At 39.6% G+C, this 27780-nt stretch overlaps 1 protein-coding gene across 3 annotated transcripts in view; it reads right to left on the bottom strand.

Moving 5' to 3' along the window:
* Positions 1 to 27780, bottom strand: part of SHISAL1 (shisa like 1) — a 66192-nt gene that overhangs the window by 17997 nt on the left and 20415 nt on the right. For all 3 annotated transcript variants that reach the window (XM_085048971.1, XM_085048970.1, XM_085048972.1), the window contains exons 2-4: positions 18621 to 18719; positions 13017 to 13230; positions 5654 to 5971 (exon numbers count right to left, since the gene is read on the bottom strand). In XM_085048971.1, the coding sequence (XP_084905097.1) occupies positions 5654 to 5971; positions 13017 to 13230; positions 18621 to 18687 (599 nt within the window). In that variant the 5' untranslated portion in view covers positions 18688 to 18719. The remainder of the gene's footprint in view (positions 1 to 5653; positions 5972 to 13016; positions 13231 to 18620; positions 18720 to 27780) is intronic.

Here is a 27780-nt window from a genome sequence, read left to right as displayed (position 1 = left end):
AATGTGTAACACATGCAGGTGCTGTTAAAATTACTGTTAAGCATCTGGCACCTGAGGGGATGCAAGAGGTAGGACTTCCTCTAACTACTGAAGTATTTATAGAGTCGTTGAAAGTTTACTGGTTTCTGTTGTGACAGAGGAGATGGAATTGGTTGGTACAGTTTGAGATGTCACACGCCTTCCTGTGTGATGCCCCAGTGTTGTGACACTATGCAGTGAAATTGTGGGCTTAATTGGAGCTTTCTGATTTCACGAAAATTTTGTGCTGCTAGCTGCTACTTCAGTGGTGTCATTCCAGATCTGTATCATGTAGATGAGGTAATGATCTCACTGCAAACAATTCCATCCTGAATAGATAGAAAATTTAAATATGGAGGATGTTCAGATCTGCATTCCAGTAATTTTACTAGCTTTCATTTCTCAGTGTACAGAGTTCATTCAGCAAGAGGACTCAGATAACCTTCTAACCACTTGCTTTTGTGCTAATTACTATTTTCTCACAGTTCATTACAACATTTAAGTTAAGCTGCTTCAACTGTACAGTTCATTTAAAAGAAAGCTGATGAGTGCAACAGTCCCAATTCAACGAAAAGGCTGAGAAACAGCTAAAATAGGGAATATTAATCAGCCCACATCCCATGGATCTGAAGTGAAGAACAGAGAGAAATCAGTGTGGGGTCTGTAATTTACAGAGCCAAAGGAGAAGGAGAATATGGCATGAGATGAACAATATGTACTACATATGTATCTAAAAAGATGCAGTTTATGCATATTAATATACACAAAGGTTTAAGATTCAAGTGGGCAAAACCCTTGCCTATTGGCTTAACTTCACATGCTAACAGTGAATTTCTAAATACAAGGAAGAGAGCAAGCAGGCACTCAGTAAGTTACATATCTTGAATGATTTAAGTGCAAATGATAGAACCAAAATCTCCCAATTTATTTGCATGTCATGGTATTGAGGCAAGCAAACAAGACTCAGAGCATTGCAGGTTTTGAGCTGTTGGTTTCCTGCCCTGATGGGCTGGTTTGGGCTGGGGCAGAACTAATATCTATTTTTAAAGTTATGCAGTTCCCAGCAAGCAAGGTAAGAATATTTAGAAGAAAATACACTCAATAATATCTGTTATTCTACACCAATATATTCCAAAGGGAATGGAGGCCCACATAAAATGGAAGATGTTGCCCAACACACCTAATCTTTGTTACCAAGCAGATTTTGTCAATTCCCAGAGAGTTCTTTCAAAGAAGCATAATTTAAGTATTCAATTTTATTTCTTTCCATCCTTTTAAAAAACCCAAACAACTACTGGTGCTCTGATTTGCCACACCTAGTCTAATATAAAAGTCTGTGTAGGGGCTCTAAATAAAAACTGTACTTTTGCTCTATGATGCAAAATTTTGCATCTTTAAAACACCATCATCCTACTCCTGTTCAGCAAAGTAATTTTGCACATGTGAAGTTAAAATCTTTCTTATTTACTTAAAATGGAAGGAGGCAGCTTTTTTCCCCTTGCTTACTGTAAATAACTTGTATCAAGAGCAGCCCCTGCACTAACTCCTCTGTCCCCACAATGGCTCATGATTTTGGTGATCTGTGTTCACAGTGACCACTGCAGCACCAATGTCCCATGACACAGGCAGGACTGCAGCTCAGAATTTGGTATCAAAGCCAATTCTTTCATGTAGCCTTTTTAGCCATCAGCAAAATATTTATGTGTTTTTTGAACAGTTGGTGTGGTCATGCTCAGTTACCTGCTGGCTCCTAAGCTCTGCCAGTATTTTTATAGGCTTTATTCTCTCTTTGTGTGTAAGTGCTTTGGAAGTCATCTGAAAAGGTGTCATGTAGCAGGTGAATAGCAGCAGGCTAAAAACTATTCTATTTGTTAGCCAAAACACAATGTACCCCAGAGGAATTCACAGCAAAAGCAGATTCCAGCATTTAATAAAGGAAAGTAAAATAGACTTGCCTGTGCCTAATCCATTCCAGCTGTGTAAAGGAAATAACAGACTAACCCTGCTGGGCTGAATCCTTTCCTGGTTCTAGGCAAGCAGCAGGTTCCTGAAGCTGAGTCACGGAGCTCGTGTGTGATCACAGCCATGGCCTCTGCCTGAGGCTGTGCAGAAAGGCAGCCAGCGGGGAGGCAAATGGAGGACTCCAGAACAGCCTTTGTGCCCTGGGATTTGCATCCTGGGTGCAGGTCAGGAGGAGTTTAACATCAGCAGAGCAGGGCAGAGGGAGCAGGTCTGCCCCTCACATCTGGAGCACAGCACAGCCTCGGAGGGCCTGGAGGGCCTGGACAAACTCTGCCAGGCTGCCCTGGTCCACACTCCTTTCTAGCCTGACCATTTTAATTACTATTAATTAACAATATTACCATAGTTGTGAGAACAAGCTCTTTCAGCAGTCAGAATTTCAATTCCCCAGCTTGCAAGACTTCATTTTATCACCTCCCTGGCTTTTACTTGGTTGAGCATCAGGTTGGATGCTCCTGAGATTAATGATTTTCCTTCCTATCCTTGTACAACACTGCAAGAGCAGCCAGCACTTTGCCTAATGGATTCCAGACCTCTTTACTTGTAATAATATTATGGCTATACATGGTTCTCTTTGTCTCAAGTAAACAACAAAGTGATCCACTGTGACAAAATGTTTAAACATCACAGGGATAGTCCTACCCACTCTATATTATTACTAGCTCGATTTTTCTCTCAGACATCCCCAATTCATTGCCAACTCATAGCATTTAAACTAGGACAAGGAAAGAAATAAAAAACAGTTACGTAATTTTTTTTAATCCAAGAAGATCCCAAAACTACTTTACAAACTGTAGGTTAATCCTGACATCCTTCTTGGGACAGTTTCTTACACTGTCACTACTCTGCAGTACTCAGGGGATTGTTGCTGAGATTCTTGATGTGCAAGAATCCCTTTCCTATTATTATCATGTAGTGTCTTCTGGAATGGGCATATTTTTAACTCAGATGAATGTAGTACAGGAAGTTAACATCTGTCATCATGAAAAGTTGCAAATCGCTTTGGAAAATGTTCTCAGCAGTATTTAAGTTTCTATGCCTGGGGGTATATTCATACCTCTCAGGATGAAAAGATTTATTCTGCATTTTTAAAATGCTCATCTGTAAACAGGAATCATTCTTGTAGTCACCTATATCTATATATATATACACACATATGTAGTGTATTTGTGAGGTGCTAAAGAAAAATGCTTATTTTCTCTACAGACAGAAAAGTTGGGATAAGTTTAGGACACATTAAAATGGCAACATAAACTGAAAAGTTGATTTTTTTAGACTGGAAACCTGGTGTTAACTAAAGCAGGTGTCATCGTCTAGAATAATGGAAACTCAGGTTTAAAATTTGAAAGCAATATTTTAATAGATCTGGTAATTTAAAAAATATTGATGGAAATGATAAATCCAGTAAATCCATTACACTTCTTCACTGATAGTATGATTACATTTTAAGAAGGCAGCATTGAGGTCATTCATCAAATATAGACTGCAGCAGAAAATCTGCTTAATTTCTGTAGGGCAAAATTAACATATTTTCATGTATATAACCTGCAGATTATCTAACAGAGAAATAAATAGCCAGGCAACCCACTCCCCACTGTTTTAGAAATTGCTGTAGTACACAAATCTGTCATTTTCTGAGGGAGCTGTTTACTCAAAATCCTCTTTTGCATGCTAAACATCTTGCCTGTGATCACCAGTGCCTATTGCTATTTTTCATGTATTCAACTCAGACTGAATCATCTATGCACTTGGTTTCATGGGCTCTGAATTCCAAGAGTTTCAGGTTACGAGAATGAAAATATGGCACCTCTTGTAGTGTTTTCTATGCTGAAATACAAGGGATAAATAAGGTTTTGATGGGGAAACATCTACTTATTTCTTCTGCTGAGCAATGAAAGGATTAGGGGGAAAAAAAGGAACAATTTTACAGGAGCTGAGAGCACAAACAGCTCACTGGGGAAGAAGTGAGTGTTACTGGAGTGCCTTATCAATGCTCATCTCCTGCCAACACAGGAAAAGGAGCATGTGGGATGTGCTGACCTGATCCTAACATACATTGCTGACTTAACACTTGGAGAAAAGCAAAGAGACAGAACAACAGGAGTCAGCCTTGAGAAGTGACCAGGAATCAATCCTTCAAGGTCTATTGAATGGTTTCAATAGATAATGGTATGGCAGACTGATAGTATATAAATTTACAGATTCAGCCACTTCTGTACATGTACACACACACATATTAAGCCAGGATACAATTATTGTACTACAAATGTGACTCTTATCTACATGGCAATTTCAACTGGAGACCTGGAAATCAATGCGCAAAAGAGGTGAAAGAGTAAGGGGGAAGAAAAAGGAAAAAGGAAGCAAAAAGAAGAATGCTTACAACTAAGCACAAACAATTCTCTCTCTCAAGTAGAAGCACCAGACCCTTCTGTTGGAACAAGAGCTGGTGGAATGTCCTTAAGTCTGATCTGCACTGGATACATCCAGTAATGGCTCCAGTGCCAAGCAACTCCCTCTTTCACTGAATTAATCACCCCTTCTTTCCCTCCTGCAACAAATCTGCAACTCTATTTGCTCTAGATTTACACTTAAAATTAAGGGGTAAATGATGAAATCAAAGGACTATGACTTATCATCCCATCTGCAACACAGTAATGCCCAGAAGTTTCCAACTGAGCTCAGGGCTGAGGCTTTATGTGTTTTACATGTCATCTTTTTTACCCAACACATTCTTAGATCATTTTATTTTGCCAAAACTCAACACTTGGCCTTCTGGAACTCTTCTAAAGTATGCTGGTGACTCGGTGCTCTTTCTGCATCCTCCCAAATCCTAATGCTTGCTTGCCAAGAAAAAAGTCCCTGCCTTTCTTGACACCTTTTTCAGACAAATGTTTTATTCAGCTCTCTCCCTTTGCTTTTGTTGTCTTTGGCAAAACCAGTCCAAAACAATTCAATGTCATTTCATCCCGTGGCTATCTGTGTTTAATTCCTTCTATTTATACTGCAAGTTCTGCTTGGTCCAACAGATCTGTCTCCCTTTGGTCAGGGCTTTTTATTTTTTAGCATTTAACCTTACAGTAGCCTACTTGTTTCACTCTGTCAAATGACATCAAGTAAAGCTTTTTTTTTGGCCATGCATATAAAAAACTAACCTGGTTTTTATGGTGTTTCTGTGTCTCTCATGCCACAAATAGAGTGGATTTGTGACATCTCACGTTGAAGCTATTTCAACGTTGCTATTTATACAGGCTTTTAAAACCAGAGCAACAGATACACATAGCAATTGGTCTTTGAAACCAGATTGAAACTACTTTTATAGTGGCTGATGTAAATTTGTAGTTCTTTGGTATGATAGAGGGGTAAAACTGTTTAGCACTGCAAGATGGCAGCACCTATTACCCTGAGAGAAGGATTACAAGACAACTTAATATATTTCAGAGTAAGACATTACTCCTAGGCAGTAATTCTATAAGACAGGTCATGATATCAAGAATTATGTGCTAGAAATGGTGCTGTTCAGCCTGAATCCACAGGCATTCCTAAATGTAGGTGACTGTTCCCACTCCAAAACAGCAAAAGAATAGATATCACTATGGCTTAGCTTACTTACCAGGCAGATGTACTCTGAAAAGACACCAGGGGTGGGCTTAAAGCATCTCCTTTTAAAGTGTGTACTGTCTGTGATGTTTGAGGCTGGGGCTGAGTTTGAGGCTGTGTCTCTGGCTGAGGCTGTGTCTGTCGAGGGTCCTGAGCAGGGTTAATCCATCGGCTCTGTCCCTGTGTCATCCACTTTCCCTGGATTCCCCAGCGGGCCAGGTAGAATTTGCAAATATCATAGTTCATTGAGGAGTAATATAAAAGGTCCAGGATCAGTAAGATGACCACAAAAAAGCCATAGATCCACACTCCTAACAGTGCGCTGTAGTTGCTGTGAAAGGAAGAAAAGGGACAACAGAAAAGGTTATCTCTCAGTAGTGGTCACTGTGTTAGCTCATCAAGGTTGTTTGTTTCATTAATTACATAGGTATAATGAAGAGATGGCTGAAACAAAGTCTTATTCTAAAGGAGATGTCTTTACAAATGAGTTATTTTTCCAATCTGAATACTGCTATATGCATGACACGGGAGATTTTTAAAAACCAAGGCCACCTCTCGAACAAAAATTTTTATTTGTCCTTCTCTTCTGTGTATTTCTATCAGCAGACACACATGGTGTACAATCAGCTTCAAGGCATTAGGTGAGACCACTGATTTGCAATTGGTCGATGGCTCCCATGTCCTATTCTGCAAATTCTCACTCCCAGAAAGTCACCCTCCTGAGAGTGACAGGGTCCTTCTGAGACTGAGGGTCAACCACAGAATGTTGGAATAACTGAGACTCAACAGTGTCCAAGCTATTGGAAATATTCACTGCCGACCTGCTTTATGAACCATTTCTCTTACATGGTGTTTTATGAGCTTGAATTTCCTCTGAATTGAATAATTAATCACTGATAAAGATGATACCAGTGGAAGTATAGGCTTTCCAGAGTGGCTGCTAAAGACCCCTTACTATGGTGGCAATACATTTAGAAAGGAAGAATATTGACAAATTCATGTTAAACAATGCATTTCACAGGAAGGAAAAGATGTACTACATTGAAATGTACATGTTGATATAGTTATAATGTGTATATATAGAGGAAGGCCATGAAAATTATATGGCGCAGTGAGCTGTAATGCAATGACAGGTGACTAAAGATGTTAAAAGAAAGGGGAGAAAAACAGGAGGAAAAGGTGTAAAGGGTCAAAAATTTGGAGATCAAAAAGGGGAAGAAGTGATAATGCTCTGCTGAAGATGAAATATTATTAAAAGAAAAATGACTGTCAGGTGTAAAAGCAGTTTGGATTGGAAACTGTGTGAGTGGGGAGGATGAGGTCAGAACTGAGAAGGGAAGAAATGTATGAAAATGAGATTGTTAGGTAGGAAGCAAAGCAAGGCTGATCTAGAGCTATGAGCTAATGTGGAAGGACATGCACTGGAGACTGTAAAACCAAGAGGAAGCTGAAGGGATGTCAGTAAAAAATGTCATTAGCAAGACAGTCTTAGAGAAAAATTGTATCAAAGTAATAGGTGGGCAACCCACATCTACATGGAGCTGAAATCAAAACTGAACACACACTCAGCCATGCTCTCCTTACACAGACAGGCAGAGGAACTTGGAGGGAATCATATTTTATCAGAACATTGATCAAAATGGAAGTGCTGCAAGAAGGAAAAAGGATGAGAAGACATATTATACATGCAAGCCAGGAGGATATTTTGGTATTTTAAAAACATGTCCCCCAGCCTTTCTGGATCAAAAGATTTCAAGTCTCTGCTTTGAACTTTCGTTTCTATTTAAACTATTGTATGACTCTTTCATTTCATACTGTAAAAAAATCAGGACTTGAAACAAGAAATCAGAATTTTACTTTCTGTGTTGCTGCCTGTCAGCACTTCAAGAGACTGATTCTTCCCTTCAGGGAATGATTTTTCCACTACACAGCTGCCATGCCCTTAGATTAAATGAGGTTCCAGAGCAAATAACTGAGCCACAAGAAGAAGGTCCAAGCTATTAATGGTTCCCTTTCTGTAAAACTTTAGGGCTATATACACCTAGGATAAATAAATAAATTAATAAATCTGTAAATTTCCAGGAAGATTGGAAGTAGGCAAAATGTAACTCTTCTGAAAACCCTTAACTCCAGAGTCTTTGCCTCTACTATAAAGACTTACTCTTGCAAGCCTAACTTCACACAACAGAGTGTAGACCTCAGTAATGCACTCAAATCTGCAGTTCAGGCCCTTGCAAGTAGAATAGGATCTGGTTAATCCAGGCTTCTCAGCAGTGCTACTCTTGATTTCCAGTGGATTTATTCCTATTGAAGAATATTCTATTTTCTGTTAATGTAAATAAAAGGGAAGCGAAGGCTGGAAATTCAGGAAGAAATGCACTTGAACAAATCCCATTCTTCCTCATCACTGATGCCATTAGGATCCATTTTGCATACAGGTGAGTTGTATTTGACCCACAGTAAGGATGAAAACACTGAAAAGCTTGTTACTATTTGTTTTGGCAACAATATGAGAGGCAGAAACATTTCTCATAGTTAAAAGAATTTGTTTGTGTTTTAGGTACTTCTTTTCATCCACCCAATTTTTGATTAGTGAAAATTAGAGCTATTTTGAGTGTTCCAGTTGAAAGCAACAGATTTTTTAATCATGCCATATGTAAGTTATTCATCTGCTCCTCCTAAATAAACATCTGTTTCTCACAAGTACAAAAATGAAAGGCTGCTTTATTTTAATTAATGGACGGTGGGACAACAGCACTATCAAAAGAGCCCTGTGAAAAATCATAAGCAAAAATAGTAATGCATTTAGTACACAGAAGGACATTCCATACTTTGATGCTTTCTGTTTCTCCAACTATTAAGATGGTAGAAAATGTTAATTTTTCTGATGGCCACTAATTTTTCGTAAAAATTAAAACTGCCCTGCAACTCAAGAAGATGTCCTCATCAGAAAACAATCTTATTTACACAGAATAACTGTAAGGCCAGAAACACAGAAGAGAACTCAGAATCCAAAAACTTGTAGGATTTGCTCTCATTACATTGACCTGAATGATTTAATTGCCAAAGTTTATTCTTGCAATCTGGTTTTCCTTTTCTTTTGGGCAGAACTTTCATTTTTATTAAAAATAAGGTGTGAACAGATTCCAGATTTGCCAGGATTCAAATTATAGGGGTTTGTTCCATTACAGGGTGGATCAAGTTGCATCCATCTAATTAATTCACTTTTTGAGACAAATGGCAAGCCAGTTACAACCAGGCTATATCTTTTCAGTAGACTTTCTTGAGTTTTATGAGCAGCACATGAACAAAAAATCGTTCGCTTGGGAATTCAGGTTTGACAAAACAAAAAATCAAAACAATTGTGGGCTGAACTCCACAGCTGCAGAGTTTAAATGTGGGCAGATGGTCATGGAAACAGTTTTTTACCCTGTTCTCCTAAACAGGGAGAACTGTCACTGGAGTAGTAACCGTGAGTGTTGCCCCTAGGAAATGCAAGGTTACAGCCTGGAAAATGCCTTGGAGCTTTTACCACTGAGGAAATCAGTGCAATTGATGCATGTACACCTTAAATGAGAGTTTATTCCCCCTATTTTGTTTTTATAATTATGTCCAGACTTTAGTCCAATCCTGAGTTCTCCTGAGGAATCTGTTACTGTCGTACCTAAGAGATCTTCCCTGCCAAATTACATGTTTTTGCAACAGTTGGTAGTGGGATTGATTTTTTTTCCCCTCCTTTCTTGTGAATACAACTTTCTGAGTGCTATTTAAGCAAATGCCATTTCTGCAGGGGACATTCAGTACCTGGAGAAAGATGGTGCAGTTCTATTCTCAATTGCTTTGGGTGCCAATGTTGCAATGAGGTGTGCAAAAGCCACCCAGCTCTGAAAAACTGGACTAGGAGATAAGGAAAAACATGGATACACTACAGACTGCCAGAACACTGTGCCAGTATCAGATTAAGGACCCCTACCAGAGCAGTATTACTGATAATCCACCAAAATATGCACAAGAGAAAATCTGAGTATGAAGACTAGATTCAAGTGGATACTATTTTTAAGAACAGCTAAACAGTTTCTTAGATGGTTCTAAGGGGAAATACTTTGGGTAACAGAACTTCTCCCATCTGTCAGCCATCATTTGTATTTTTATATTCAATACTAAATGCATTATTCACATTCAAAAGTATTACAGACTGATTAATCTGCATGATTACAAGGATATAATACTCCCATATTTTGCTCTTCTAAAAACAAAGAAATATTGTTATAGCAATGGAAAGAAGTAAATAAATGTGGCTATTATTGCTTTGTAGAGTGTGGAAGAAAAATGTGCCTTTTCAGGTTTGCCATAACAAAGAAGTCACAAGCTACTTCATTAACTTTTTCTCTCAACTGTATTATAAAACAAGAAATTTGTTTTGGTGATCACAAGAATGGCTAGGGGGAAAAATAAACCAAATAATAATATTGAAATAAACCAAGCAATAATATTGGATCACTCTTCCCTGAAAACTTTAATCCTTTTTTTTTCAGTTCATTGCTATTCCCATATCTGAAATTATTTTCCCCAGCCACAGTACAATAGATTTCATCAGAATTTTTTTCCAGTGGTGTGTGAAATTAGATCTAAACAAAGAGCTGACTTTGTCACTGTAAACTGAACCCTGCATGTATCAGAAACCAAATAATCCTGTATGTTAAATAAAGTCAGAGTATTAAGTAAGAAGCTTTTTACAATGTTTTTAATGTAGGCACATAGGGTTCGCTTCTTTCTGCTCCTTCTAAAAATACCAGGAAGTTTTCTACCAATGTCACTGAGCTCAGGGTGAGGAGATCTCTCCTCTCTGTCTCACTACATCGCTGCAGTTTTACATTGGAAACAGCATCTCTTTATTTTCCTGGCCCTGACAGATTTATCAGAAGGGATGTTTGAGGAACAAGGCAATACCAGTTCCATTCTTGCACTTCTCTAAGCTACAACTCCAGGGCCTTTTTATTGTATTTAGTATGATGCCACAAACCTTTGCAAAAGTTCACACACAGCTGATGTCCCCAGGAAATCCTGGACTGAATGGGAAATAGTCTGCAGGTGGTTCTCAACCATGACTCTTACCAACAAAAACTACAGGGACACAAAACTAAATAAGGTGACTTTTAAAAAAAATCTAAATGAAAACTAATATAATACCTTTTGCTGTAAATATTTTTATCAGAATAAATGCTCTTGTCCATAAAATACTAAACTCCTTTACTTCCCACTGAGGAACTGCTCACAAACACAACAGCCCTGTGATGTGAAGAGCCCTGGATTTATTTCTGGGGGTGAGTGCACATGTGAGCAGGCAAACAATGCTGGAGGCAGAGCAATACTCTGTGTCCCAGGGCATCCTTTGCAACCTGTTTCTCTGCCTAGGAAATTGGTTGCCCTCTACATTTCAGGTTGCTGGTGAAAGAAAGGGCAGAAGAGCCTTACCTGAGTAAGCTCTGGCTATGAATACACAGAGTAGCTGCTGAGACACTGAGAAAAGCCTGCAGCATTGGCTTTCTGCTTGGCTGAACTGCCTTTGGAGGGCAACATCCCAGCCTCTGTGAGACAGGGAGCTCAGCAGTGTTGGTGCAGGGTTCACACAACAGCAGGGGGAGAAATAAAACCAATTTTCTGCATGCAGGACAAAGACCTGGAAAAGCATGGGGGCAACAGCCACTTGAGTCCATCCAGGAAGCTCTTTTTCAGTGTGCAGCAGATGCTGGCTCTGTCTGTGACTCTGTGCCCATCCTTCTGTTCTGAGAGCCCTGCGAGGACCTCTCTGCACCCAGGCTGACATCCAGGACTGCTGAGGGAGCAGGGGCACCCCAGCACACAAAGGGGCAGCACATCCCAGATTTTCAGCCTGTGTAGAGAGCACACTGTGTGGGAGCAGCGGGGCACATTGCTATGAGCTCTACCAGGCTGCCCGGAGCTATTTATGTTGCCAAAGCTGGGCAGCCCCAGGTGAAGGTGCCACCAGGTGTTGGATTGTCTGGACTGCACAAAGGGTAGGCAAAGTGGATGGTCTTTGATGGGTTTGGTATTGAATATCTTCCCAGTGCTGTGTGTGATATGTTCTCGTGATGTTCCCAGGTGCACTAAAAGCCAAGACAAGGAAATTTCACCTGACGGACATAACTGTACATAAAGTAACAAGACAGTGTAGATTTACATTGATTTAAAGCTATCTTACATGGGTAGAGTCTATTTTTGTCTGTCTTTGTAGGCGATTGACACTTTAACACCTGTAAATTTAGAGAATGCAGCTTCTACACCTATGCAAGACTCAGATTTCCCTGGGCAGCTCTGTGTGAGGAGTGGCTGCTGAGGAAGGCAATGCTCTGCTGACTCCAGGAGCTGAGCACAGCTGCACACAGCGAGCTGGACCAGCCAGCATCAGCATTCCAGCTCCATCGTCTCCTGACAGCCCTGCACCTGCTTCCATGGCAATGAGCACAGCACCCCAACTGACTGGCGCCACAGGAAACACCAAAATCCCTGCTGTGAACAGAAATCCATACACTGCGATTCCACTTGTCTCTAATCTGCCCCCTTCCTTGTCCTGGAGGAGCTGAATGCCAGAATAAAATGGCAGGGAAAGCAGATTGATCACAATTCCACCTTGGGGATTACACCAAGAGAAATCACAGCAGATTAGCGTGGCCAGAATGTCAAAGGCTAAATAGGAAACTGACCAAAAGTAAAGATTTTGTCCTTCTAAATAGGTAATCAGTAACAAAGATCTACTTACTACTTCCCAGTTCTTTATAAAAAACCCCCAAAGCTTAGACATTTATCTCGGGGGACAGCCCTCAGCAGAGGAGCAAAGCATCCCAGGGAACAGCAGGCAAGGAGAGCACACAATGTCAGTATAAAAGCAGATACATTCTGTTCCCCAAGGCCAGTGATTTGTTACAAGAGATTCAGATTCAAAACATCAGGGATTCCAAATAGTGCATTTGGGTTGATGTGGAAAATGTCAACTCACTCCCTCTCTCACCTACGAACAGCTTTGGGGTTTATTTTTACTGATGCACATTTAAACACAGTTTGGATCCAATAAGGGTCAGGGAAGAGACTTTTCTAACTTTTATATGTAACTTTTAATTTGTCACACTTTTATGCAACTTTTACTCTCCCTGCAACGTTTACAGCCCACGTCAAAGCAAAGACAGCAAAGCTGAAATAGTCTCTCTTTTAGGAGTTCTGCAACAGCAAAAACCTTTTAGTAATGTTTTTCTGTATATGCAATTAATCTAATTGCTTCCATCATTAAGTGCACCTCAGACCACATTATTAGATCAGGAAGAGTTTGGTGAAAAGTACTTTAAAACTCATTTACTTACTTATGCATATATCCATCTGCATTCCCTGTTAAGTTCATCTGCATAACAGTCTGAAATTCTGTCTCATTGCAGCAATATTTAAACACTGTGTTGTTATGGTGACAGCAAAAGATGTAAGATTTATTGTCAGAAAGACGGGGGCAGTGAAAACCGAAGTGGTAGCGACCCTTGTAGTCCGTGTATGGCTCGCAGACCCGAAAATGCGCGGACAGCACTGTAAGACAAAAACAACAGCAGCTTCGTGAGTCACTTCTGTTACTGCATGTTAGCAACTCTCATTGCTCACTGGCAGGGTTAAACAATTGTTGGCTGATTTCTGGAAAACACTGGTGTGTCAGAACTTTCAAAGTTGTAACATTTAGAACTTAAAGGTAACAATGTTCAGACTCTTGTGTTTTGAATTTTGTTGTTTCTGTGTTTCCCACCACCACTGTTTGTTTTAAGGGAAGGGAAGAAATGCCCCCCATGTTAAGAGGCACAAAAATATTTTGGGAAATGTTTTCATATTGCTGTTCTAAATATAGGGATATCCATAACACACCACAATGCTCATGTTTGATTCTCCTGGGACTTACCAAAACCAGAAAGTCTATGTAGAAACTGCAATAAAATTTTGTTGACACTTGGTTTACTGTTCCTGATGTCTTCTCTACTGTAAAGGTCAATCTTTGATAAGGAATACTCTATCAGAAACAGTAATTACAAACAACATAACAAATCTGAACAACTCTGAATTTGGGAACAAATAGAACTAATAAAATACAGGTGTTCCTGGGAGCTCTTCTGTTTCTTCTTTAATAAGTTCTCATGTAAATTGCTCTGAGAACATTTCTTTTTTTGCAGTAATGTGTCACACTGATTCCACAATCACTTTTACTGGAGGAAAAAAGATGTCCACACATATCCTGTTATCATTTTAGTTTCCCTGAGCTTTTCAATTGTGCAGAGGGGCAGGATAGAGATCCCTTCCAGAATGGTCATGAGCAACCATATGCAGCTTCTTGGAAGTCTTTTAGGAGCCAATCTGTGGTTCCATATTCATAGTTTGTGTTATGGCACAATTTAAGAGTCCATGTACCCTACAGACACCCCAAAGGGCTTAAGCTCTGAGCAAAGTGAAATGCAGAATGTCTGAATCCTCTCAGCAGTGAAATGTTTTTGCCCTGACTGGAGAACAGAGGCTCAGCAATGCTGTGGGCAGCTGCAGCTCATAAGGTTACCCCAATTAATAAAGGATATTCACTCTGGACTGGCAGAATTAACCCTCCTAATTTGGTGCATCAATCTTCTGTCCATTTACCAGTGCAAGAGGATACACATAATGACTTGCATGGATTCAGCTGAACTGCACTGCAGCCCTCTGCACAGAGTCCCTGTTGATCTGCAATTGCATCTACACACCTTACCTGTCCAATCCTCCTTTTCTCTACCTTGCTCAAAAAAAACAAAGCCTATTCCTAACACTTTTGATCCTCAGTTTTGTAAAGTATAATGATTTCAAGAGAAATTTTAAGGATTGTGACAGTGGAGATCACTTATTTGTGGGTAGAGGGAGCCTGGAACAAAAACCAGAGTACTAAACTTAAAACAAGGTAACCTGTAGTGCCAAGTGAGTCAAGAAAGCCCACCCTAAACATTTATGTACACACACACATACCTGTCATCATTACTTTCACAAAAGAAGAAATAGATTTGTGGATTAATTCAGTCAGGAACGCAAAGTGCTGGAAGAAAGCCATTTCTAAAGGAATACAGATATTGTGAAAACTATCACCTACCTGTTCTGGAAAACCATGTGTTCCAAAAGTGAGGATGCTATCCTCAGTGAAGACATTGTCTTTGTTTAACTTAGGTTTTCACAGCCTCTGTAACCCTTGTCACAAATCTGCGCGTTCAAACTGTCCCAAAATCCACAAAGCATGTAATTGCATGGAGAGATGTGTTTGTTTGAGCAAGTACTTTTATCCTTTAATAGCAAAATGTGTCAGTGATTGAATAAATGCACGATGTGAGGGCTGAATCACATTCTGAAGTCAGTGTGGGGTGAGGTACCCCTGGTGGGCACCACACAGCTGCTTGCTCACTCCCCCTCCCAGTAGGATGGGCCAGAGAACTGGAAGGGCAAAGAGAAAACTCATGGGTTGAGATAAACACTGTGGAATAAATGGGTAAGGAAAAAACCCATACCACCATCAACAATAAAAAGCAAAGCACAAGTGATGCTAAAGCAATCACTCACTACCAGCAGAGTGAGGTCCAGGCAGTCCCTGAGCAATTTTGGATAAGCCCCAACCTCAATTTTATTGCTGAGCATCCCTCCTATGAAATGGGAACCACCTTGGCCAGTCTGGGTCAGCAGTGCCAGCCTGTCACCAGCTACAGCAGGGGTGTGACACCAGCTCTGCCTTGGTCACCAGCCCTAAAAAACAGCTTCTACCCCATCCCAGCCAGACCTAGCACACAGTGAAAACACTTCATCTGTGACATTTCAATTGCTGTCTTTGCTTCTCTGTGAATCAGAGAGCCAGTAAACAAAATGGGATTTATTTTCTTTCAAGTACTTTTTTTCCAAAAATAACTTGGCATAAAATCCCCAGGTTTAAAGAACCTCATTTCTATAGAAATACTTCAGATAGAAGAATTGTACCTGTAAAGGTCTTAAGTTGTCTGTTGCAAAGACGCAGCTGTGTCTGTAGTGGAGCTGCAAGTGCAAATTCTCATCCTATTTCTGAAAACTGTTATTGAACAGTTGATACAGATGCTCCTCTCTCTGTTCCAAAGGATTTCAGGAGAATAGTCTGTCATGCTTCATCATCACAAGACTTACCCACATTACCTTAAAACTACACAGCCAGCAGACATCAAGCTGTTACTTCCCTATCTGGTCACAGTTAGAGATCTGCCTAATGTACATTTTTAATTTAGATACTGAATTTTTAAAGCCTCAAGACTTTCAGAATGGCTGGTGTTTTTAAGCTTTCCATATGGAACCACAGAAATATTCATATATATGCATTTTACCACATGTTAACTTGCTATCTGGATGTTCATTTCCTACTTCAAAGGAAAAATGCTGTAACCTGCAAATAATCTGACAATTTTTGCTTGTTAATCTAAGCCTTGCTGTCATCACTGATTTTATAAATGTGTTTCAATCCTTTAAATTTCACAGCCAACCTAAGAGTTAGTGGTCAGAAAGTCATTCTTGCTGCATGACTGCACAGTGCTCCTCCCTTTATTATTAATTCCTTGTGTGCCCAGTACAACTTGTAAGTGTTCACAACCCCTAAAGTGTCATTGTGATCTTGCTAGCACTGAAATAAAGTATCTGAAGTTTCAGTTTCATCAATCCAGAAATTTATCACTAAGATTGTGAATCTCAGCATACAAAGACTTGGAAGTAAAGCAAGACCTTACAGATGGAAGTCTGTAAATCTAGGGCACTCAAAGGGAGTCTTGCAATTAGATTTTCATTTCAGCTCAGGTTAAAAATGATGTTCATATCATTCCACTAAGAGTAGCATCCTTTTTTTATCCCCCCTGTCATTCACTGCATAAAGCCAGTAGTTTCCCTTTATGGAAGCTGGTCTGTCTTGGACAAAAAAATTACATTGTCTGGCTGAAAAATAATTATAAATTTCCTCCTGTAAAATGGGTGTGAGTTACCAATGACCTAAACCCATTCCTACAGACGTCAGTGGCAAAATTCCACAAGGAGCAGAGCTCAGTTGGCATGAGAGGCTTGTGATGATTTCCAATTAAGTCTGGACTCTACACACTAATAGTGGATGTCAGATATTAAAAATACCAATAGCCAAGGAGCAACAGAACAGCATGGTACACATTTACAAAGCCAAGAGTTAGCCATGATACTAGATAAATTGTGTATGAAGTGTAAAAAGCTATGTGTAATTGGTTTCAAACAAAACCACTGCACTTCAGAGGCAGTACTGCTAAGAGAAGAAAAAATAATCAGAACACTGGCTTTATGTCTGGGTTTGAGGGAATAAGGGCTTGAGGGAACCCACCAGTGGCTGAATAAATCTATTTGCAATCACAGCGCAATCCCTGTGTCCCATCCAACGACAACAATTATATCATCTTGAGGAAATGGGTTAGAGGAGTGGGAGCTCAGGAAAGCTCCAGTAGGAGTCCCCTATAAAGACTGGCAAAGGTATAAAAACTTTACAAAAATGGACAGAAGAGACAAGCAGCTGGAAAAGTTTTGTGATGTTTGACCCTTGTTTGATCGCTTCTTTGAAGTTTTCTTGATAATTGCCTTCATTCCTACACCAGGGAAGTAGATCTTTGAAATTTCTTTAGCCTAGAAGACACCAAAGCAGCAGGTCCAGCCCCTGTGCCTGATCCCAGTCCATCAGAAGAGGAGGAGGGCAGTTCCATAATTAGGGATGCAGCTCCATAATTAGGGATGCCAGAGCAAGGGCTCCAAAGGAAAAGAATGCTTTAACATGAGCAGAGTAGTCTAACTGATAATATTATAATATTGTTAGCAAAAGGGCTGTGTCAGAGCTAAATAATGAACTATCATTAGCAAGAATCAACTGGAACACTGCAAACAAGCAGTGAGACCGTGGGCAATGAAACACATGCTCAGACTAGGTGGAGAGGATATGAATATTAATATTATATGAATATTAAAGACACACACTGAGTAGTCACAATTTTGACTGGAGCACAAGGATACTTTAAGAAACATGATGCCTGGTAAAGTTTTAACTAGGGTGGGTGGGGATGGGATGTACTACAAGGGAGTAAGGAGCCATGGTAGAAAAAGTCTTTTTGTATTACAAACTGCTTCAAGAATGGAGGATTAAAGATATTGAACTGCAAGCTAAAAACCTGTAGGACCAAATCTATTTGGAATGAAAACCTTTTTAATTTTTTTAAAAATATTTTTTCACAATTACAGAAAACCCTAATGTCATAAGTAACTTATGAAAAACAAATACAACTAAAAATCAGAGCACTCAACTAATTCTCAGCCTAACAACTGGCACATTTCCACACAAACCCTTTCTGTGTGCTAATAGCAAACATCTAGAGCAGAACTACCAAGCACCAGGAGAAACATCTCTGGTCCAGTGAATTGTTTAGATTCAGGAAAACAACATGGATTCCAAGTTCAATCCTTCAGATGCTTTACATACTCTGGTGTGCACACAGAAAAACACACAACTGGAACCTGACTTGCTTTGCTTCCAGTGGATGTTTATTTAGCAAAATGGATGTGTTTTATGGTGGTATGGAAATAATTTTCTTTTTTCAGATGAGCTGAAAAAACAGCATATCAAAAGAAATAAAGCTACACTTTCAACTTTCCAGTCTGCTTGCTTCTTAAACTGAATTTTCAATTCCATTTCAAATTCCAGCTTCCAGTCCTTAAACACAATGAGGTTTTGTTTATACTGGAACTAGGTGATCTTGAAGCTCCCTTCCAGCCCTAACCATTCTGTGATTCTATGATTTATTTATTATGCAATTAAAACTCACTTGGTCTTGTTTGTTTTGTAGGAAGCCAGTATTAAATTGCAACTATTTTTCTCCTGTGGCACACATCAGTAAAAGAGAAATTATAAAAGTTACCTGCTGACAAGAATAACGAGAGCAGAACCATCAGCACATTCAAGGACTGTTGACCACAACTTGTCATTGTTGGCTTTCATTGGTCCATTAGAGAATCACCTGTTTGACAAGATGCAACATCAGGATTAAGTGTCTGTTTCATCTCCTTTCATTGTTTAAATGTTCACTTCCCCACAAAGCTTTGGTAAAATGTGATGGCTATGCACAGTAGCTAAAAAGTCGTATTTTTTCTGGACTTAGATGTGAAATAAATTCTCCTTTCTATGTTTAAAATTCCTTTCTCATTTCACCATGAATATACACATCTGTTTACACACTTTCCATTAACCCAGAGTAGAGATTAATCATATAAAGTCTTTACTGAATATTCATACTTCCCTGTAATCTACATTCAGCATACCTGTCCTTGTTTCACTGCAACAAGAATAGGCTATTGTATCACACTTGTAAGGGCTAGAAAGGAATAAACAACATAAAAATAAATTGGCTGCTTTGGAAGTCAATCTGTTTCACCCCATTAGAGGGTGCAGTCGCTCAGAAAGTGGGTCAAGCCACTGAGATGGTTGGAAACATTTCAAAATAGGTCTTTTCATCAGAATCTGAGCCTTTCATGGGATTGTTATGTTGTGTTTTCCTAGGATGAGGAGTGAGCAGTGATGGGTTTGATGGCAATCCTCCTGCAAAGGCTCTTCTCGGTGTTTCCTACACAGGGTGAGTCCAAACCCCTGGACAGGATGGCCCAGGTGGTGCTGCAGCAAACTGCTGTGGTGAGCCCAACTCCTGTACTGCCAAAATTGTCCTAAGCTGCTTCCACTGGAGCAGGCTTGGGAGAAAAATGGAAGGGAAATGGCAATTGCAGTAAAAATTACGCTGCTCCTGACACCTCAAGAGACACATTTTGCCAAATGCTTATGGGATAAGTGCAGTGTCCTATAAATACTGAGTAGTTTACTAGTTGGTGTCTACTACAACCTACTGAATCAGGTTCAAATCCCCAAACAATTGCACCTCTATCTACTACAACCCACTGAATCAAGTTCAAATCCCCAAACAATTGCACCTGTGCGTAACAAAAGGAGGAGGGGGTGAGAATTCCCACACTGTGAGTAAGAGAATTCTGAGTAACCAACGTGGGCACTGGAGGGGAGATGCAGTGCTGCCTACGAAGTGTTGAGAGGCAGAAGATTTCTCACTGACACAAAGGCCTGTGTGTGGCACAAGAACTGTCTCAGCATGTGAGAAACAACAGATCACGAACCTAGAAATCAATGTAACTTTTGTACAAGACATCCTGATACTTTACACTGTGATCTGCAAGCATGATTAGCACCCAAACCACTGCATTTGCAGCTTTAAAATAAGTGCCTCAAGGGGAAAACAATTCCTGCAACAATTCCTGCAGACGCTGCAACACTGTTAGAAGAAAATAAAAGTGCAATAAACTATAAATGCTAATTAAGAATATTTCTCATCAATATTGTTTGAAAAAGCTGCCTCCCTTTTTTTTCAGGAGGAGTATCATATTGATTAGAAAACTAAGCAGGCTTAAAGTGGGAATTGTATTTAAAAAAAGAATAATAATGAATATAAGGCAGAGGGTTGAGAATGTAGGAGTTTAATCAAGAAAAACAGCTACAAATAACAAGCTATTGCCAAAATTGATAGGAAGAAAGGGAATATGATATTTTCCTGAGTAAACCAAAGCTGCAGGAATTCTGGTAGTGATTCATTACTAAGAGAAACCTTGGCCTTCATAACAGTTAATTAAAAAGAGATCAATAAGCACTCCTGTTGTGTATCTGGGACGACAAAGATGTTTGGTATAGCTGAGACTATTAAATATTTCCATATAAAAAATAATTCAGAATGACATTAATGAGTTGATACTAAGGTTTGTAATTTGATTTTTGCAATTCTCTGAAATTTGTATCTATTTATTTCAGCAGAGCTGGCTGGGGGACATATATAGATAATTTTTTCACTTTGTTGGGAAACAGTGGCAACTTTCAGATGACCTGAAGAAATATAAGGACGTTTTTAGAAGTAAATGAGATAATCCAGGTAATCACAAGCTTGTGACCATGATGTGGATCTTGACAAAATTAATGCCATGGTTAATATACATTCCAATTAATAAATAACTAAGGAGAGAAATATAATTAATATGATCATTGTGGGCTTATGGCAAAGTTAATTTTATTTCTCTCAGGGTTCTTGACTCAAGTAGCTTAAAAAAGCTTCTTATCACTTGTGGAAGACTAACTCAGTCTGGAAATCAGATGAATCTCTTGGAAAGTACAATCCTGTTAGTACCTGAGCACAGCCTCACTGGTAATTTCTTAAACAGCACTCAAGGTAGAACTCTAGAAGCTTTTCAGGGAGGGAAAATTTATTCAATTATATCCAACAGAACTGGCTCAATGAAATTGGCATTTTAATCCAAATCATGCAGTACTTGTATTTTATGGCATGTCAGCTGGGAGGGTCAGAGTGAGGGACTAGAATGGCAAGAGCTGCACATCAAAAGCCAGCAGAGTGACAGAGTCTGTGCAAATTAATACATCTATACATCTGTGTGTATATTTGTGACAGTAGGGAAATGCTCCAATTTTATAACTTAATTAATTAATAAGCAATAATTTTATCACTCCAGTGATCATTAAACAAAATAAGACCATTTTTCAGAGGTCAGAAATACAACTAACTGTTCACTCACTGCCTATTTTGAATTTTTGACGTGCTGCTGTCTGGCTAAAGCCACAGAATTTCATGCAGTATTGTTATGACATCTCTGAGCTCTTAGAGCCCAATCAGCCACTGGGAGATGTGCAGGGCAACAGGTGATACACCACCAGGAAGAGCCTAAATCAAAGTATTTCCTGATGTCAGGCCACAGAACAGAGAGGGCAGAAACATGGTAATCAGCACTGATCTAGAAAAAGAAATTATTATTAGTAGTAATATTATCATTGAAGACTGATGGCATTTTAAAATAAGAGAATTACATCCAAAGGACAGAGGAAAGGAAGATTCAGTTGTATTTCTTCTGGTTTTTGGATAAAATTTGAGGGCCTGGAGGCCGTGGGATTAGGTTTTCTTTCTAGTTCTGAAAATCAGCATTAGAACCAGTCTAATGCACTGGTTTTCATTTTTAATGAAAACCATTCTAACCTTATCTGTGGTCACTGTGGAGATAATGCCCATCCTCTTCCTTCTCCTTTGGGATTTGTACCCTCACACCACCTCCTCCCTTCTGCTGGCAATCACAAGTAGCTCTGCAGCTATTATTATTATTATTATTATTGTTATTATTGAGCAAGCAGCTGCATGGCAGGGGTTAAACCATGACACACAGAGAAGAGAATAGAAGAAATGACTAGAATAGAAGAAAGGCTCCCCACTCATGTTTGTCAAGTGTTCTGCTCTCTTGTCATGAACAAGGATTCTGATCAGAATACTGCTTTCCCTTGCAGAAGACACTGCCATGGATGATCCCAAGAGAGGAACACTCACAGGAGAGCTGCTGGGTTGTTATGATCAAGGCACTAACATGAGACACATCAGGATGGCTTTTTGTGCACTTGAGATTTCCTGAAGCTCTAATCTCACCACCACTACAGCAACTGAACTGCTTTGCCTTCACCCTCCCTCCTCACCACGGACTTCAGCTGCAGAGACCACAGAAATGTATCAGATCATGATGCCAGATTTTGCTTCTCCTTGACATTTTAGCTCTCACTCTGCTCCTACATACACTGCTTTGGTTATCCTTGGAGTTTTATCTAGCTGTCTTTTCTTGAAGGGAATCAGTGAATCACTGCAGAGAAAAGCTGCCAAGAGAAACAATCCCTTCATGAGGTAAGATTTTGGTGAAGAAATTATCTTCCCCTGACTTTGAAGGAAAAGTTGTGTCAAGAAGAGATGTTTGAAAAGCAGTGCACATTTTGCATTTTTTGGTTGGCAGGAAGAACAAAAGGAGCTAGCGAGGGAGTTTATTAAATACATCAGCACTGCCTCACAAGTTTGCTCTCTGCATGGAACAACAGAAAATAGGGCAATTCAGGAGATCATTTAATCCATCTTCCTGTCACAGGATTAAGTACATGTAAATCATTATTAGCAGAAGTTTGCAGGATTTCCACCACCAGTGGTTTTCTAACCTTCTCAGGCAATTCCCTAGAGGCTTTCTCTACCCTAGAAAGGTTTCCCTTTGCCCAGCTTGCAGCTCTTTGCTTTGCTTTAAGTCCTCCCTATTCTATCCAAGCTGGAGAATTATTTACCTACAGATACATTGGTTACACCTCTTTGCATTAATCTTTTAATTAATACATGCAAGAAGTGCTATTGTATCTTCACTCAGCCACTTCTTAGGCTAGCAACTTACACTTCTTGCAATCTTTCCTGAAAAAACATCCTTGTTATACCTTCCAGACCCCTCTTTTATCTGCCTCTAATCCTTTATAGCAAGGCTGTGCAAGTAACTTCAGTGTCATTTTGTTTTCACTTGCTTGTATTTTCCTAGTGCCCTGAAAGCCCTAATAAACATCCCAACAGCTGCCAGTTCCTCCAAGATAAATAAAACCACAGCATCACAAAAGTACAGAGAGTCATGGAGCTTCTGCTAATTCTCAGTTCCTCAGAAGACACACAGGTACATCCCTAGTGTACCAAGAGAGGCACATTTACACACAGACAGAACTCCATGGGTAAAAATGCATCAGGGCTACAAGACAGACAATGCTGGCTCACTGTGGGAGCAGTAAGGGGATGAATAACACGACCACAGCATCACAGTGGCTGAGAAAGCTGTTTAAAATTAGATGGGAAAGAAAAGGCTGTGATCCAAACCTAACTCCTAGTGCAGCTCTGTTCACTTCTCACATTGAAGAGGGCTTAAAAATGCATCCAGTATGTGTTCATGAATGCTATTACAAAGAAATTACAGGCTTATTACAAAGGAAGCAATATAACTGGCATGAAAGAAAACCTGATTATTAAGAAAACATGTGGTTTCACACTGCAGTAACCTCAAGAAAATGTTTATGAAAAACAGATGCTAGTTTTCAGTTGACAGTTGTGCTACTTGAAACAACCTATGAAAAGGAGCTGCTGGTAGAAAACCTTTTGGATTGTAATGCAGCATTAACATTACTCAGTGTCTCTTCCCTAAAAAGATCTTACTACACATATGCTGGAAGTGAAGCATGTGTGAGTCTCTACCCAACTACAGAAAAAGCAGTCAGGGCTTCAGTGCTGCTAAAGATTGCATTTGGCAGAATAAATGTTTGATTTCCCAGATTTATTGCTGATAAAGGTCAGAAATTTTTAGCTTTTTTCTGTCTTAAAAATGGCCCTTTGCTATCTACATTAGACCTCATTATGGGGAAATATACCTCAGTTATCTTGTGGAGACAACACAGCTTTGTAGAAACAACAGCTGCAGTTGTGATGATTTACTGACACTGAGAACTAACTTCAGCTCCAAGTTAGTGGCGACTTTCTCACTTGTCACGAGCAAGAGTCATTCTGCAGCTAACATCTGCAACCTTCCTAATGCTCTGAACCACTGAGACTGAAATATTTGTATATTCTCATTTGCATGCACTTTATCAGCCTGAGTGTAGGCAGCTGATAAAGGCTTGCTGTAGTCATCCAGAACCCTTATTTTTAGTGAAGTAACCCAGCTCAGATGTTCACCTGGATTCCTGAGTCAGCTGAGGGATTTTGTACAACCAACATCTGCAATCTGTGGAAGCTCAAGCAAGTGCTTCGTTCAGAAATTCGCAGATCTGGCAGGGTGAGAGTGTCAAACCACTCCAGGCATGAAGCAAAGGCATCTGAGACAACTGAATTTTCACTCTGAAATTATGAATGGTCTTGGTCTCCCACGAGGCAGGAATGATAAGGAAATAAGAGTTTTGTAATAAAATGCTAAGAGAGCTTAAGAAATGGATGAGATACATTTTTTTAGTGATTACAAATCTCTATTGTTAATCAAGTTTCAGTTTTTAAGAAATGCAAGGCTCTTCTCTAAGGAAACTTCTGCTTGTGTTTCTCGAGCTCTTTTCAGTATGGAACCAGAGCAAATGTGCTTTAATTTAAAATATTAACAAGTCTTAAATTAATAATATAATTTCTACTAGTTTATGTGAAAATAGTTTCTCCAAGTAACTGTAAAGAAGTTACTGAGAAATAAAATTAGTTTTGATGGTAATGTTAGAGATTTTATAACAGCCAGGTTTTAAAAGACTCCCCAATCTAATCCCTCATCTCTGCTTTACAGTATAGCTCTAAAACTTGAGAATGTGTGTACCTGTAAAAAGGGCAGTAAACCTGACTAGTGTATTTTTAATACCCCTTTGAGAAAAAAGTGATATATCAGCCAATTTATCTAGTGAAAAACGTGAGTACATTTTTGGTTTCCCCAATACACTCTCAGCTGTACGTATACAGAAACCAAAACCCACCTATAGTCTCTCTGAGAACATTTTGGACACATTTTCCTTTCAAAATGTGAAAAAATATATTTTTCAAATATATTTCAAAAAAATATTTCAAAAAAATAAAGCTTCCTGTGCAAAGTCTGTGACATCTAAATTTTATTTCATTGTCGCATTTCTGAACATCAATTATCAACATCTGTATCTAATCAGATGGGTTTCTAACCTTCTGCCATTCTGGGTCTGTAGACATTTCCAAACACTGTTCTGTTCCAAAGTGAGAAAATATGAGGAGCAAGTTAAACAAAAACTAAAATCAGCTCAGAAATACATTAATTGAACCATGTAAAATACTAAGGAAGTCTCATAAATAATTCTCATAAATACTTTTTTCCTCTTTCCATCAACTTTAGAAAAGATGTTTCCTTTTAGAAATACAAATTATTACTCCATGCCTTTCCAATCTAATTAAACATTTCAAGTCTCTCTGTAGGCATCAAGTTGTATTTTAGCTCTGGCTAGACACCAATCCTTGTGAAGTTACTTTAACCATGCCCAGTCATACAGCACTAGTGCTGCCTCTGAAAGGCTCTGAAATGACCTTCTGGCCAGCAAGTATTGAAATGATAACTTGTGCTCCTGCTCAAAAATGTCACCATTCTATTTAGGATGTTTTAAAACCAGGCCACACTGCAATGGGAAAACCAGCAAAATTTTGCTGGCACAAGTCACTCTTTTAGGAAAGGGAACAATCCCTGAATAATTTAGCAGTGCTGGAAAAAGCTGCCAACTGTGGTTAAACTACCAAAAATACTTTTTTTTTTCCCCCTCATGAGGATCATTTTACCATGCCAACACAAAGTGTAGCTCATCTGACACAGTGGATCTGCACTACAAGTATTGTGGCAGCATTATTCTGGCTTTCCTAAGGAAAACACCTCAAGGTGCAAAACGCAAGACTTCTTAATTTTTTGAAATCTGAAACTAGTCCCTTAGGAGGAAAATAACTCTTTGGATTCCTGCAAACATCAAATCTTGCTCTCCCTCTCGTTAAAGACATTGATGGAAAACACCCATGGGAGTGAACTGAGAAATCCCAGAACCAAGATGAGCATTGGACAAGCATCAGCAAGTCCAACTCCAAAAGAATTTGCCTTCCCCCTTGAAACATCTGCAGTGATATATTGAAATATTTCACATACTGAATGTTTCCCAATGCCATCACAACTAAGGTTGTTCCTAAAGCAGACTCCGACAGGAAAAGGAGCTGTCACTGCACCAGCTAAGGAAAAAGGAAACTGTGTGGGAGTCTTAACCAAGAAATGCTGGGAAGAAAAAAATGCACATTAGAAGGTGGGAGTGACTTCCTTTCACCTGTTTTTTGGCTCATTCTGATTGAACACACCAGCCTCATACTCCAGCAGAAAATGCCATTTTTCACTGCTGCACACATACCTAACAAATACATTAAAAAGCTGGTTTTAAGGGCAGTGCATGGCTGTACTACTGCAACCATCCTAGCTCACAGCCATTCTAATTAAAACCCCTAAGCTTTGGAACCCCAAGAACACTGGATTGTTAACAAAAACTTAAATTTTGAAAGTAACAAGGCAGAGGAACCAAGAAAAATGCTAGTGAATCCTTTGTCCCCTCCTCTTAAGCAGAAATACCTGCAGGACAAAAGAAAGGACAATTTTTAGTAGTGAGAACAGCAGGTGTGGAGGTTGCCAAGCAGAAGGAGGAAAAGCATGCAGAGCAACAGAAAAGTGGCTTTCAACAATTCATCTTTTTCTTCTTTTTCTTTTTTTTTAGGTGTGCGGTTTTGGAACCACAAAACCAGGTAAAACAAAGCTGTGCTGCTGGTGGTGACACCACATGCCCCAGACTTTTGTTTCACACCCTTTGTTTTACAAGATGTACCAACTGCTCATTTTACGCCTCGCTTGGGGTGCCTGCAGATTTTATGCCTTGCACAGAGGTGGGTGAGAGAGGAGATACATCAAAAGGCTTGTACAGAATTCCACAAAAATTCTGATTCTTGGCCTCCCATGGATCAAGCATCAAACAGCTCTCTCCTCACAGAGCCCAGTGGAGCTGAGCAGAATGGAATGTACCAGGCTGAAGCCACAATTGCTCCATTTCTGTTTGTATCTGCTCGGTGGGCAGGTTTACATCCCTCACACTGAGCACAATCCAGGCTGTTCCAGGCACTACAACAGCACCTGTGAACCTCACCACCACCAAGCTCTGCCTCCAAACAGCCCCATCCCTACAAGTGGCTTCCAGCTGAACCTCTTCTCATTTATAGTGGTATAATTACAGTAATACACAGAGGACAGTTTGCCAGAACTTTCTGAGATGGTTCCTCTGCAAGTGACATTAATTTCCCATTTTCCTTCAAGACCAGCCTAGAGAATAGCACCAAACAGAACCTCTCAAGTCCAAAGAATTGGTATGTAAGAAAGAAAGTACAGCATTCATCACATATGCAACACAGCAAAGCTATTTCCCAGCAAGCAGTACTGCAGTCATTCAGACTGTTCCTTCTCACAGATATTCTGGACTCTAAACAAATGGGAAAAAAATAAAAAAAGGCAAGTGGAGAGGTGGCACTATTTCTAGTTTATAGAAAAGAAGCTGATGCTCAGAGCAGGAGGAATACAGCAGATTTTAGGACTGTATGTGAAGTTTCTAGGCCTAATGGTTTGAATAGGAAACAT

This window comes from Lichenostomus cassidix, chromosome 1Aa (genome assembly GCF_008360975.1).
Source record: "Lichenostomus cassidix isolate B80296 chromosome 1Aa, HeHo_3.0, whole genome shotgun sequence".
Taxonomy (NCBI): Eukaryota; Metazoa; Chordata; class Aves; order Passeriformes; family Meliphagidae; genus Lichenostomus; species Lichenostomus cassidix.
This window is presented reverse-complemented; position numbering and strand designations above follow the sequence as displayed.